The following is a 13,216-nucleotide window of genomic DNA, read 5'->3' on the forward strand; positions in this document are numbered from 1 at the left end:
AGGGAAAATGGCTGCAGGCATGCTCATTTTCAAAGTTGACAGTCGGCTCCTCTTCAGAAAGAAAGAGTCTCCTGCAGGGGAAACAAAAATCAGGTTAGGTATTCCCTCAAGACTTGTGAGGGTATTCATCATAAAACTTTTTCATCAATCTATCTGCCTCTACATCTATATATTTCACTCATGTAGCCTCTTTCAAAGTTGACACGGGTTCGGTGACAAAGCTTGCCAGGATGCCCCCTTCTACTGATCCACCGAGTTGACAGAATGTGATGGGGTCTTTAAGTTTCCTAAGGGGAATCCCCATTTTCCTGACTAGGCTGGGCTTATTAGGCACTGAGTGCATCCCGAGTCCAGCAGTGCAGTTAGGGCCATCCTCCTCCCTGTGCCTGGGATCGACAGTTCTATGGTCATAGTTATGGGGTAGATCGGCCCATTTACCAATGGGTTGTCATCATACTCGCTCTCCAACGTCCCGACTCATCGTCTGGTGGGGTTGCAGCTCTACTCCCTGTCTTTGGGGTTCGGGGGAACTCCACAACCTCGGTGGACTTCAGGGCTGTGTCTTTGGGGCGTTGAGTCGGCTTGCTTGACTTCGCCCCAGAGGGATGATCCGGCTTCCTAGCTGGAATCTTGCTGCAGCATTCCACAGCCCAGTGCCCTTCCTTGCCATACTTGAAACAGGCAGTGGAGCATGGCTGGTTAGCGGGAGTTTTGCTCTCAGGCTGGGTGCATCTCCCCAGCTTTGTGGGATGGTGCAGATTGCGGGTCTGGTCAATTTTCACTTCTTCAGCCAGGACACACCATTCGTACAGTAGAGAAGGTGCTCCGCGGGCAACACACGTGTCATATAGGTTGTTGTTTAACCCATCTTGGAAGCAGCTTATTAGGATGTCTTCGGGCCAGTTGAGGCGGCAGGCCAGGTCAGGGAACTTCTCTGTATATTCAGCCACCGGTCAACGTCCCTGTTTTATTGTTTTTGTACAGTCCCATGCCTTTTGGTCTGCTAGGCGGTCTTCAAAATGGCGCCTCAATGTGGTCATGAACCAGTTGAAGTTTCTGAGTTCAGGAGTGTCACAGTTATACAGGGTTACCATCCCTCAGGCTGCAGTTCCTTCCAGGGCTAGGGTGATGACCCTGATCTTGGCTGCATCATTGGGCAGAGACCTCCCATACACTTGCATGTATGTGAGGATGTGGGCCAGGAAGAACCCCAACTGCTTGGGAGCCCCGTCAAAATTGACTCCCAATGGAACTAACTTCGGCTCATCTGGGGAAGTCCTCTCTCTGGGCTGTTGTGAGATCCGAGCTTTCTGAGGGGCTGGCTGCTCACTACTGCACCACTGGAGTGGCCGCCGCCATCTCAGTTGAACCTGAGTCTCCCCTCTTCTGCGCTCAACCTCGGCCAATCCTTTTTCTGGGCAGCCCAGGGATTTGGCTTTTAAGTCCTCAAAATGGCTCGTTTCAGGATCCCCACCAAATCTGATTGCTTATCTGGCTCTTCATCAGCGCCATCTTTTTCTTTTGGGTCTTCTGCCAACCTCCTTGTGTGAAAGTAACTCTTTGGGCTCTTTCCTCCCAGTCCTCTTTTCCCCTGATGCCAAATGACCATCTCGGCCTCAAGGAATCTTCTAGGGCAGCAGCTTTCTCCACCCAGGTGGAGGTGCCTTCTCTGGGAAAGATTTGGATGAGCGGCTCACTGCAGTCCTCGATTCCAGCTTCTCCCATGTTGCTGCCATGCAGAGACATATTTTGTATGACCCCCCTCAGTAGGGCAGATGCCTCTCTGGGTTGGGTACTATTGCAGACCTTGCTTTATGTAAGGACCTGCCTCAACTATACTTCCCAAGAAAGTAGAACTCTTCAAACAGGCATCATTTCAAAAGGAATTTTTTATTGAGAGTTAGTGATGGCAAGAGAGCAAAGCAAGGTCTGCCAATTTAGCTCGCAAAAGAATATGTCAAAATGGCAATTCAAAACTCCTTCCCCCAACCTCCAACCAATCCACAAGTGCCAGGCTGTTATGAGAACCAGGGGGTTTAGCACCTCTTTCAAGGACTCTCTCAGCTTCATTTCCCAATAGTCCCAGGCTCCGTTGTCTGGAGATAAGACAGTGTAAGGACCCACTTCAATCCACATCTTAAGAAAGCAGAACTCATGGAAACAGTCTCTTCCAACAGGAACTTTTATTAAAAGAAATTGATAGCAGGCATGATAGACAGGATCTGAGGGATTCCTTTACAATGTGATGTTTTAAAATGTCCCTAAGCAGCCCCCACCCCACCCCACAGTTCTTCCGGACGATTCAAACCGGCAGACTTCTAGGTGTCAACTTCAGGAGAGATAACATCAGTCCGGTTCCGTTGGCACGATCATTCATCTCCTCACACAGATCCCAGATGCTGCATCTCCCCCCCCCTTTCTCTCACTGGCCGGTAAAGGAGGAGAAGTTCAGAGGAGGAAAGGATGAAAGGCAAATGGCTACATTGTTATGATTAGCATATCCGAAGCAAATCAACAAAAGGTTACTTTGTAGTGAATAGAGGAAGTGAAAGTAATAAAAAAACGCATGCATACCCCCTCCCCCTTAGTAGTATGACAGTAGTATGGTTTTATATCAGAGAAGATAGATAGAAATGAAATATAACTGGATTCTGACATCCTGCCCCCCTTAAAAATAAGAGAGATCCACCTATGAAGAAAACAAAACAGTTATAAAAGTTAGTCTGGCTTGTTAGGATACTCTGTATGAAACTTCTTTAATAGCTTTGGGGCTCTGACATGACGTTTATGGACCCACTTGTTTTGTGAGGCAGGGAGGTGTTTCCATGCTACTAGGTATTGAGTTGTCCCATGATATCTCCTAGAGTCTAGGATTTCCTTTATTTCGAAGTGTTGTTCTCCTTCCACCATGATTGGAGGTGGTGGTGGTTGGAATTTTGGACATAAGGGTGACTGTTGTTCTCTTTTCAGCAAACTGCAGTGAAAAATTGGGTGTATTTGCCTGAGATTTTTGGGTAATATATATTTTGGTCCAGGTTTTTACAGGGTTGTAGGGATTTTAGGTATTTTGTAGACAAATATATACCATTTCTCCTATAATGAATGGTGTGGGTTCAACTCTTTTTTAATCTGCTTGTGCTTTGTATGCTTGCCTAGCTTCGTCTAGGGCTTTTCTAACTATTGGCCAGGTGTTTTGTAATTTTTCTATCCATTCTTTCAGTGATGGGATTGCTGGTTCGTTTGGGATTAGTTCTGGCATGGGGTTGAAACTTTGACCGGTAGCTATTTGAAAAGGAGTGTAACCTGTGCTGGAGTGGACTGCATTATTGTAGGCAACTTTTGCAAAAGGGAGTAGGTCCGTCCAATCCGACTGCTGGAAATTAATAAAGCATCTTAAATATTGCTCAAGTACTGAGTTCGATTTCTCTGATTGACCGTTCCCCTGAGGATGATGACTAGATGTCAGTCCCTAAGTGGTCCCTAAAAGGGATAAAAATTCTTTCCAAAATGCAGACGTAAATTTCACTCCCCTATCAGATATGATGCGTTGGGGTGCCCCATGCAATTTGTAAATATGCTGCTGCACGAAACGTTTCGCTAAGGCTTTTGCGGTGGAAATCTTTTGGCAAGGGATAAAGTGCACCTGTTTGGAAAACAAGTCCGTGACCGTCCAGATGACAGTATTCCCATTGCTTTCTGGTAATTCCACTATAAAATCCATGGCTATTTCCCTCCAGGGGGCTGTGGGATTTGCCACTATTTGTAACAGTCCGGGTGATTTCCCTTGCAATCTCTTTGCAGTTGCACACATTGGGCAGCTGGCCATGTAACTTTCTATGTCCTTTTTCATGGATGGCCACCAAAATTGCCTTTTAATTAAGTGTAATGTTTTTACAAATCCAAAATGCCCTGCTGATTTTGTGTTCTTTCCCCCCGGCAAGTGCTTGAGCGTAAAGTTGAATTGGTGAAAATGTTGGGACCAGTGAGCTTGCTTGGGGTTGAGCTTCCTGAGTGTTTTCAAGGCTTCCAGATTTTTGTGGTCTGTCCACACCTGAAAAGGGATCTTATTCCCTTCAAGGAATTGGCGCCACGCAATAGTACGCTTCCCTTAGATCTAGTTTAGAAAAAAAAAAATCCTTTCGAGAGGTGTGATAGCATGTCCTTCATGAGGGGTAAGGGGTATAGGTTGCTTTCACTGATTGTATTTAGGAACCTATAATCCACGTATAAGTGTAAAGAGCCGTCCTTCTTCTCTCTAAAGAGGACCGGAGCGGCCACTTTAGACTTGGCAGGTTCAATGAACCCCCTTTCTAGGTTTTTCTTTATGAATCTTTCCATTTCCTCCTTCTCCAGACTCATGGAGTATAGTCTGGGCTTCGGGAGTTTTGCCCTGGGCTTGAATTCTATGGCACAGTCCATGGGCTGGTGGGGGGGGCAGCTTATCTGCCCTCCCCTCACTGAAAACTTCAGCAAGATCTCTGTATTCCTTGTTTATTTTGGGAAGCCCCGTTTCTTCTCCCATGGATGCTTTTTCTGTTCTTAATTTTGGTAGATCCCCTTGGGGTTTTAAGTCCGTAGGGTCCCCCTTTGGGAAATTGATTTCTGCCGTCCTCCAATTTACCCAGGGGTTCCATTTTTTAAACCATTCCAGCCCTAGGGTCATCGGGCATTCCATGCCTGGGGTCACTATGAACGTTATTTCTTCCTCATGGTTTCCCAGGGATAGGTGGACTGGTAAAGTGGCTAGGGTAGCTGGCACCTGCTATGGACCCATCTAACTGGCCAAATGAGATTGGTTGTTCTAGCCTCCTCACTGGAATGCCCAGATTCCCCACTAGTGTTGGGCTAATGAGGCAGCAGGTACAGCCAGAGCCTATTAAGGCTTTCACCTTGACAGCTTCGGACATGGAGGAAATTAATATAGTCACTGTCTTGAGGATGGGTGTGATGGGTCCACTTACCAGAGGTTCACCCTCCGAGCTGTCGTCTGAGGCGTCCACCGGTCCTGCGGTGTATGCTGGAGTCCCTTCCTCACATTGGGCAGAGGTTGGGGATTCCACAGCCTCTATCGCTCTCATGGCGGGTTCTTTTGGCTTAGCTGGGGACTTCCTGGATTTACTAACCAGTGATCTGTCTGGGTTATGCTGGGGGGCTTTCGAGTGGCATTCTACAGCCCAATGCCCCTCTCTCCCACATTTGAAACAGCCCATTGGCTTCTTGGCCATAGCCGGTGGCTTCGCTGGCTCACGCGTCGGCTCAGGCGGCAAGCGGCCCCATGGTTTTCCTCAGCAGTGCCTCTTCAGTAGGTCGATCTCTGCTTCCTCTGCCAGGACGTACCACTCGTCAAGTTGGTGTGGCTCCCCCCGGGGCAGGCAAGCATCATTCAGGTCGTAATTTAGGCTGTCTTTGAAATGGCTAAGGAGGATATCTTCCAGCCAGTTCAGCTTGCTGGCAATGGCCCAGAATTCTTGCGTATATTTGGCTACCGGGCATCTGCCTTGCCTCACCGTTTTGATTTTTTTGTGGGCTTTGCGATCAGCCAGGGGGTCCTCAAATCGCCTTCTCAGAGAGGACATGAAACGGTTGAAGTCATTGAGCTCTGGGGATCGGAATTGTGTAAATTCACCACCCAATCTGCGGCTGGTCTGTCCAGGGCGGATTGCACGATACGGATACGGGCTTTGTCGCTAGGGATGTGCCACCCGTATTCCTCCATGTAGCTTAGGACTTGGGTTAGGAAAAACCCCAAGCATGTCAGTTCCCCCTTGAATTTCGCGTCCAGTGGCGGGAGTCTTTGAATGGATCAGTGCCATCACCGTCGGTGGTATTGTCTTCCATCCGGATCACCATCTGCGGGTTGGTGGGGGGTGGGGGCTGCTGAAGTGGTCGCTACTGGATCAGCGGACGTCCCTGGGACTGCAGGTTCCAATTCCCCCTCAGTGTCCCTCCAGCTGCAGCTCCAGGTGCTGGTGCAGCCGGGGGGCTCAGAATTCTCCTCCCCTAGGGAGCCAAGGGTTCTTTTCATCAGGTCGATAGCTTTCTCTAGGATCCAGTTAAAGTGCTGTGCCCAACTTCCTTCCTCTTTGCTCACGTGCAGGGATTTCTCCATCTCCTGATTCCATTCTGGTTGGTTGGCCCCCCGTCTCAGGGTCACCTTTCTTGATCTCTTTTCCCACTTGCCTTTCTTTCCAACGCCCATTGACCACCGAGGTTTGTGGTTACGCATCTCCACCACCTCTTCTCCTAAGGAGTATGACATTTCAGATCCCGACAGCTGGCAGGTTTTCAGTCGGGGGAAAGGCTCCCTCTCCGTGGGGGTTTCTCCCTTCCCTGCCTCATCGTCTGCCATTGTATTTTTTTCAAAGTTCCCTGGTAAGATTCTCCCTTCCAGGTTGACTATTACTGCCAATCCTGTCTAATGTAAGGACCCACTTCAATCTTAAGAAAGCAGAACTCTTGGAAACGGTCTCTTCCAACAGGAACTTTTATTAAAAGAAACTGATAGTGGGCATGATAGACAGGATCTGAGGGATTCCCTTACAATTTGATGTTTTAAAATGTCCCTAAGCAGCCCCCCCCCCCACCCTGCAGTTCTTCCGGCCGATTCAAACTGACAGATTTCTAGGTGTCAACTCCAGGAGAGATAACATCAGTCCTGCTCCGTTGACACGATCATTCAACATCTCCTCACACAGATCCCAGATGCTGCATCTCCCCCCCCCCTTTTCCCTCGCTGGCCGGTAAAGGAGGAGAAGTTCAGGAGCAGAGGAGCATAGGATGAAAGGCAAATGGCTACATTGTTATGGTTAGCAGATCCTAAGCAAATCAACAAAAGGTTACTTTTAGTGAATAGAGGAAGTGAAAGTAATAAAAAACTGCATGCATACCCCCCTCCCCCTTAGTAGTATGACAGAATCCATGAGAGAGTAAGAATTGGTTTTATATCAGAGAAAATAGATAGAAATGAAATATAACTGGATTCTGATAGACAGATGTTTTCAGGTCACATTCCTCACACCCCGAAGGAGGGCACTTCACACAGAACAAAGCAAAGCAACTATTTCCCCTATGCAAACACCCTTCCCCCAATAGAATGGCAGGCCCCGAAAATGAATACACAGGCAAAAGCAGGAAAGGAAGAAATAAGGGAATTGAAAACAAATATAATTGATCCCTGATCAATCAGAAACCAGTGCTCTAATTGTATTATTATCCAGGTTTCTTCAGTCATTCTGAAAATTTTGGCTCAGATTTATAGGGAATAGGCAAGGAACACCAAGTAGCCCGCAGTTTGGAGTTTTTGGGGGGCTGGAGTCAAACAAAAGATTTAGTTGATTTGCTTTGGAAGTTAATAGAAGTCACAGGACTACAGAATAATATTGTTTTGGCCAGAAAAATAACAATGTTGTACTGTTGTGGGACAAATCTGCAGGGATTTAAGGATTGCCAACAACTAGTAATTATGAACTAGGGTTATAGTATTTTTTTTTCTTTTTAGGACCTCATCAGAAGCAGCACCATCCATGTCACTACAAACCACCCCCTGAAAAATACTAAGTTGCCACAAATTATTAACCAGCTGGAAAACAATGCAAAGAAGTTCTTGAAAGACCAGAAAAATCCATCTTTATTGAATTGTGGAATAAGCTATTGTTTTAATGAATGTTTACCAAGTATGAGTTGTGTATAAATCTATATGGAATGATTGAAGAAAGCATGTTTATACTAATTTTGGTATACATTACAGTATATAATGTGAGGATCAGCTGTATTTCTATTATCAGAACAATCAATATCTATGAAAATGTAAATATTTTCACATATATAATTATAGCAATTACCTGTTACTGTAGCGTATGCTACACAACACCTGTTTTATCACTTCTCATTAATATCTTTACATAGCTTTTTAAACAGATGTAAACCATGCATTTAAACCTAGGTTATCTGTGGCTGATACAGAAAAAACATAACAATCCCTGTCCATTTCATGATACATAGTCACATGACCTAATAATATCTATTTAGTAACTGAGTAGAATTTCAATATTCTACCTAATTTGCTTTCAGAAATCCCATTAAATGGAGAAAGATTCCTGTCCATTTGAGGAAGAAACATTATCTTGTACCCATGAAGTAGACATGAGAGTTTAAGTGGAGATTGTTTTTCCCAAGTTATGAAGAACAATGATCAAACTGTTGTTGTTTTTTTCAGACTGGGAACTGAAACCAGATGTAGTACTTAAATTAACACTACAACACTAATTGAAATGTAAATAACGTCTGTCTCATAGCTAGATGCTACTAATATCATTGAATACATTACAAAATGGATGAATATAAGCTAGGGTTGAGGTTAAGTTCTTTGAACTAGACTTTTATTTTAGAAGTAGTTTGTCATGTGAGGTCTAGGGCCTTTTACATCTGGGAGCTGTAAGTTGTTCCATGACATTTTGAAACATAGGAAGCCAAAACAGTTTTCCAGTATTTCTTCTGGACTTCTTCTTTCTCATTACCACTTCCCATTCTCATTACAGGAATTGCCTCATGCTAGTTCCTGGGAGTCTCCTTTCTACCATCATCTGTTGCCACCCTCTTGGTATCTCACAGTCACACTTTATTTATACAAATAATGGCCTACTATAGAATTGTGATGGTGGTGATGGTGGTGAAAATTAATACAAGTGAAGGAAGATGGAGGGAAGAATAGCAGAAGAGGTTTTTGTACACTACCACAAGATAGCAGAAAGGAATTCCAGCTGGCAACATGTAAATTCTATAGAAGAAGCAATTGATACTGCAAAGTTATGTCAGAAAGGAAGAGAAACTAGACATTTTATAGTTACTCTTTTCAGTATTTGACCACCAATAAAGATATTTCTCTGCATCCAACAATATGGATGTCCCACTCAGAAGGAGCTTGTTTTTCATTTCACTATAGGAATATCTTTGCGCAAATAGAAGGATGTTTATCTGATTACTCAGGAAAACTGAATCCTCATACAGGGAGAAGATTGTAGGGCACGTGTTGACCAAGTCATGATGTCAGAGTTATTTTATTAAATAATAAAATATTGACGACATCAATTGAATTAAGCTAAATCTGAAAATTTCCTGCATCTCTACTTTAAACAAAACTTTATTGAATTAAACAATGAAGTATAGGGAACTTCATGGACAACTTTATTAACTAAATATTTACCACATGTTTTTAGATTTAATTTTCTTTTCTCTTGTTCATTAGAAAAAAAATTAGCATCCTGTATTCTTAGAGAAACATTATCCCTCCAGTACATGCTTTGATTTATATCAAGTTAAAGGAAAAACAATGCTGTTCATAGCCACTGGAGTAGAAAATTAAAGGGTAGTCACAGTTTTTTGCATACATGTTTAATCAATCATAATACATATGATTTTTTATTTTCATAAATAAGATTAAGAATATCCTGCTTTCTTAAAGAAAAAAAAAGAGGCCAAATAAATGTTTTTGAAGAGCATACAGGAAAGCAAAGAAAACAATGACTTTGAATTATTTCAGAAAATTTATGGTTCTTGTGAGCATATGTGTCAACGAAAACTGAATAGGGAAAATGAAGAATTTCCAAGCCTTGGAGTTCTGCTTTATTTGTCTCTGTCTGTCAGAACCTTGACATTATGTTTGATAGCTTGAATATGCAGATACAAGTAGAGAAGATTTGCACATATTCATTACTTGCTACAATATCTGTAAAGACTTGCATGCATAAAATATGCTTAAGAGTCTATATACAATATGGACTGGTTTCCGTTTAGATCAGACATGTCAAACACAAGGCCCGGGGGCCAGATGCGGCCCGCGAAGTGGCTTCATGTGGCCCACGAAGCCATCCTGGAAACAGCGAGGGAATGGCCCCTGCTGCCTTGGCCCTGGCCCAGGCCGGCCAGGAGCCAATGTACAATTTTGTGGTGGCCATCTATGCTGAAACGCATTCAGTCTTAGCTCCACAAGGCCGTCTAGAAACAGCGAGGAACCAGCCCCTGCTGTATCGGCTCCGCCTTCTGGGTGCATGCTGGGGAGGTGTCACCCTTTGTGAGGAATGAAGAAATGGACCATACCTTAGCGCTTGCCCTGGTCCCACCCCCTTCTACCAGAGACCCTCAAATCTGTCCCACTCCTGCCCAGGTCCCCACAGACACCCTTGACATGAACGATGTAGAGCTGGCCATGCCCACCCAGTAGGCCACACCCACTCTATCCATGCCCACCCAGTAGGCCACACACCCCTGCCCCCCCCCCGAGGGCAACTGCAATGCTGCTGCGGCCCTCAATGAAATTGAGTTTGACACCCCTGGTTTAGATAATGGCACCAAATAATGAAAAGACATTTAAAAAAAGATTCAAGTTATCAAGAAATAGTCTATGTATATTCATTTTCAATGTTTTTATTTTTCTAACTTCAAAAAAAAACAAAAACTTCACAAAGATTTTATTAAATCAAAAGATTTGATCTAAATAAGACCAGTTTGACTTTAGGTGTCCACAGTATGTTTTATAAATTAGTTCAGTGTTTTCAATGACTTGATTGCTTAAAAAGCAGAAATTGTCAAATGCTGCCAACACAATACTATTTGGCGCAATCTGTTTCTTCATTCAGTTGAAAACAGTTGTTATATATGTATGTGGGAAATATATCGGAAAAATCTATTAATTAGTTTCTGTTAATCAGATTTTAAAAACAATTATATTGAAATCACTAAGATTTATCAAACTATATTAGTGCTCTTTTATGCAGGAATGGGATTTAATTACAAATTAATCTTCAAAAAAAATGTAAGCATGGAAATTAGCAACTTCATTTTATTTCCTCTTATTTTTTAAAAAGGACATATAAAAGCAGTTGTGATAATAATGTATTTATTTTGATTAATACCTGTGGGCATATAACTATAAATGTCATATACCAGTGATGGCGAACCTTTTAGAGACCGAGTGCCCCAAAACTGGCCCCGCCCCTGCCCTGCCCACCCTCACTCTGCCTCGTCCACCCAGCCACCCATCGTCTCCATGGCCCGCTGCAGATCGCCCAGGCAGCCCAGCAGCGCCATGGCAGCCATACCCTCTGTCCGCACCTCACAGCATCATCTGCGTGCGATGGAGCGCGAGGGCGGAGTCTTGTCCCTGCTACCCGCCACCATGTCCTTGGCTGCTCTGTTCTGTGTGGGCCGTGCTTGGGGGCGAATCTCCGGGGGGGGCTACTGGTGAGGAGGGGGCCATGGGGGGAGGTGGGACTGGGGCGACGGCGCGTGTGCCCACAGAGAGGGCTCTGAGTGCCGCCTCTGGCACGCGTGCCATAGGTTTGCCACCACTGTCATATACAGTTGTACATTGTACTCCAGAAATACGCTTTTAATGATTGCATGTTTTTTAAGACCTCAAACTTTATTTTTTTAAAAAATAATGCCTCCAGATGTTGTTCGATCTAGGTTTTGCATGCCAAAAATCATAATTCAATTAGAGGCATGGTTGTTTACCTCTATTGAATATAATGGTAAGGTACAATTTAAAAAATAATTAATAGATGATCTATATGTAAAAATACTCTTCCCTTTTATGTAATTATATTGTAGCATAAAGAAAACCGGGCCACCTATTTGCTAACTTAATTGACTGTAGAAATTACATTTTTATAACTGATTTAAAAGTCAGTATTTATGTATGTAATGCAAAATAATTAATTGTGTGTCATTTTATTTAGAGGCAATGTTTCTTGTAAAACATTTTGTAAAATTGTAAATACTCTGCTTGGTTGATCTGCATATTTAGATTTTGTACACAAGTTTAATTAATAAACTATCATATAAGTATGCAGTATAGACTCATAATTGTCATCACTGTTGAGATTGCTTTCTATAATAATTGTCTTTTACACAAAGTAACTTAGTCCATGATAGATTTGCTAAGACATTTAGTCAGGATTTTCAAACCATAATAAATACATTTCATAGAAACACTTAGCCCTAATCAAACACATAGACTAGCATAATATATCAATATTTTTTCTACTTGGCAACTTGCTAACTGGCAAATTCTTGGACTTTGTTCTCAGGCTTCCAGAATATGTTATTACTGATTTTTTGAGTAAAAGAACATAAATGGTCTATAGCAGGGGTGTCAAACTGCCAGCCCATGGGCCGGTTTCATCATACCGAAGCTGCGCCCACCCCATTGCCAGCAATGCAAAAAGAGTCATGATACATCACAATACATCACGTGACATGGCGAGTTTGACACCCGTGGTTTATAGATTTGCCTAAAAGGCTCCTTGCCTGTCTCACTGGGCTTTCATATTGATAGTCATAAAGAGGTTTTGTGGATTCCAGTGAACCTTGTTTCATAAATGGCATGAGTAATATCTATTAAAGATTTCTCACATTGTATTGCAGGCCAAGGGTACATTCTTGAACAGTCTTTGGAATGTGTATAAGTGAATTAGCGAATATATCAATGTGTCCTGAAAATGATTAGTTCCTTCTGTCAGATCCTTTACATGCAGATCAGATTTATTTGTATAGATTCAGCGAACTATCACAAAACAGAGTTAGCTGCATCTACACTCGCAGTATTTACCTCAGATCTAGATTATATGCATAAAACAAACTAAAAATTCTGGTTATGTGCCAGTGACAAGGCTTGGTTCTAACTTGTTTGTCACCTTATGTCAATTCTAAAACCTTTCTGACCTCTTGGAAGCACAACTGGGATTTCACAGAGCTTGTTATTTTTGCAATTTAATGAACACCTGCATTCTGAATTTCTTTTCAATGTCATATAAATGAAAAAAAACTTAAAAGAGATAGCTTCCTTGTTGATTAACCTAGACTAAGGTTATTTAGATATCTCTGCAACAGTAAATTACTTGTGATTACTCATGGCAATATATTTTTTAAAAAATCATTTGGCAAGCACTTTAGAAAGCATTTGTGGTTTTCACTGTGTCTGCATTTCTGCATAGCTTCTTGAGAAAAACGTGTTTTAAATTGGTCTAAATAAATAAGTAAACCTACACCAATTACCCAACAGTGTCCTATGTTAGTGAAGTAGTTTGTTAATTTATTTTAGGCCAGAATGTAACATACATTAAGCTGAAATTAGAATGACTTACTCAAATGTATGCAAAATATCCAGTTTTGCATAGAAGTTTGAGAGCTATTCTAGATATTGTCATTGATAAATAGG

The 13,216-nt window shown here is 42.8% G+C and overlaps 1 protein-coding gene across 1 annotated transcript in view; it reads left to right on the forward strand.

Moving 5' to 3' along the window:
- ANOS1 (anosmin 1) overlaps positions 1-7,968 on the forward strand; it is a gene marked incomplete at its 5' end in the record, with an annotated part of 33,334 nt that extends 25,366 nt beyond the window's left edge. The window contains one exon of the mRNA XM_015816976.1: positions 7,499-7,968. Within this exon, the coding sequence (XP_015672462.1) occupies positions 7,499-7,557 (59 nt within the window). The remainder of the gene's footprint in view (positions 1-7,498) is intronic.
- Between the last annotated feature and the right edge of the window lie 5,248 nt (positions 7,969-13,216).

Source organism: Protobothrops mucrosquamatus, unplaced genomic scaffold (genome assembly GCF_001527695.2).
Source record: "Protobothrops mucrosquamatus isolate PMUCROS unplaced genomic scaffold, P.Mucros_1.0 scaffold543, whole genome shotgun sequence".
NCBI lineage: Eukaryota > Metazoa > Chordata > Lepidosauria > Squamata > Viperidae > Protobothrops > Protobothrops mucrosquamatus.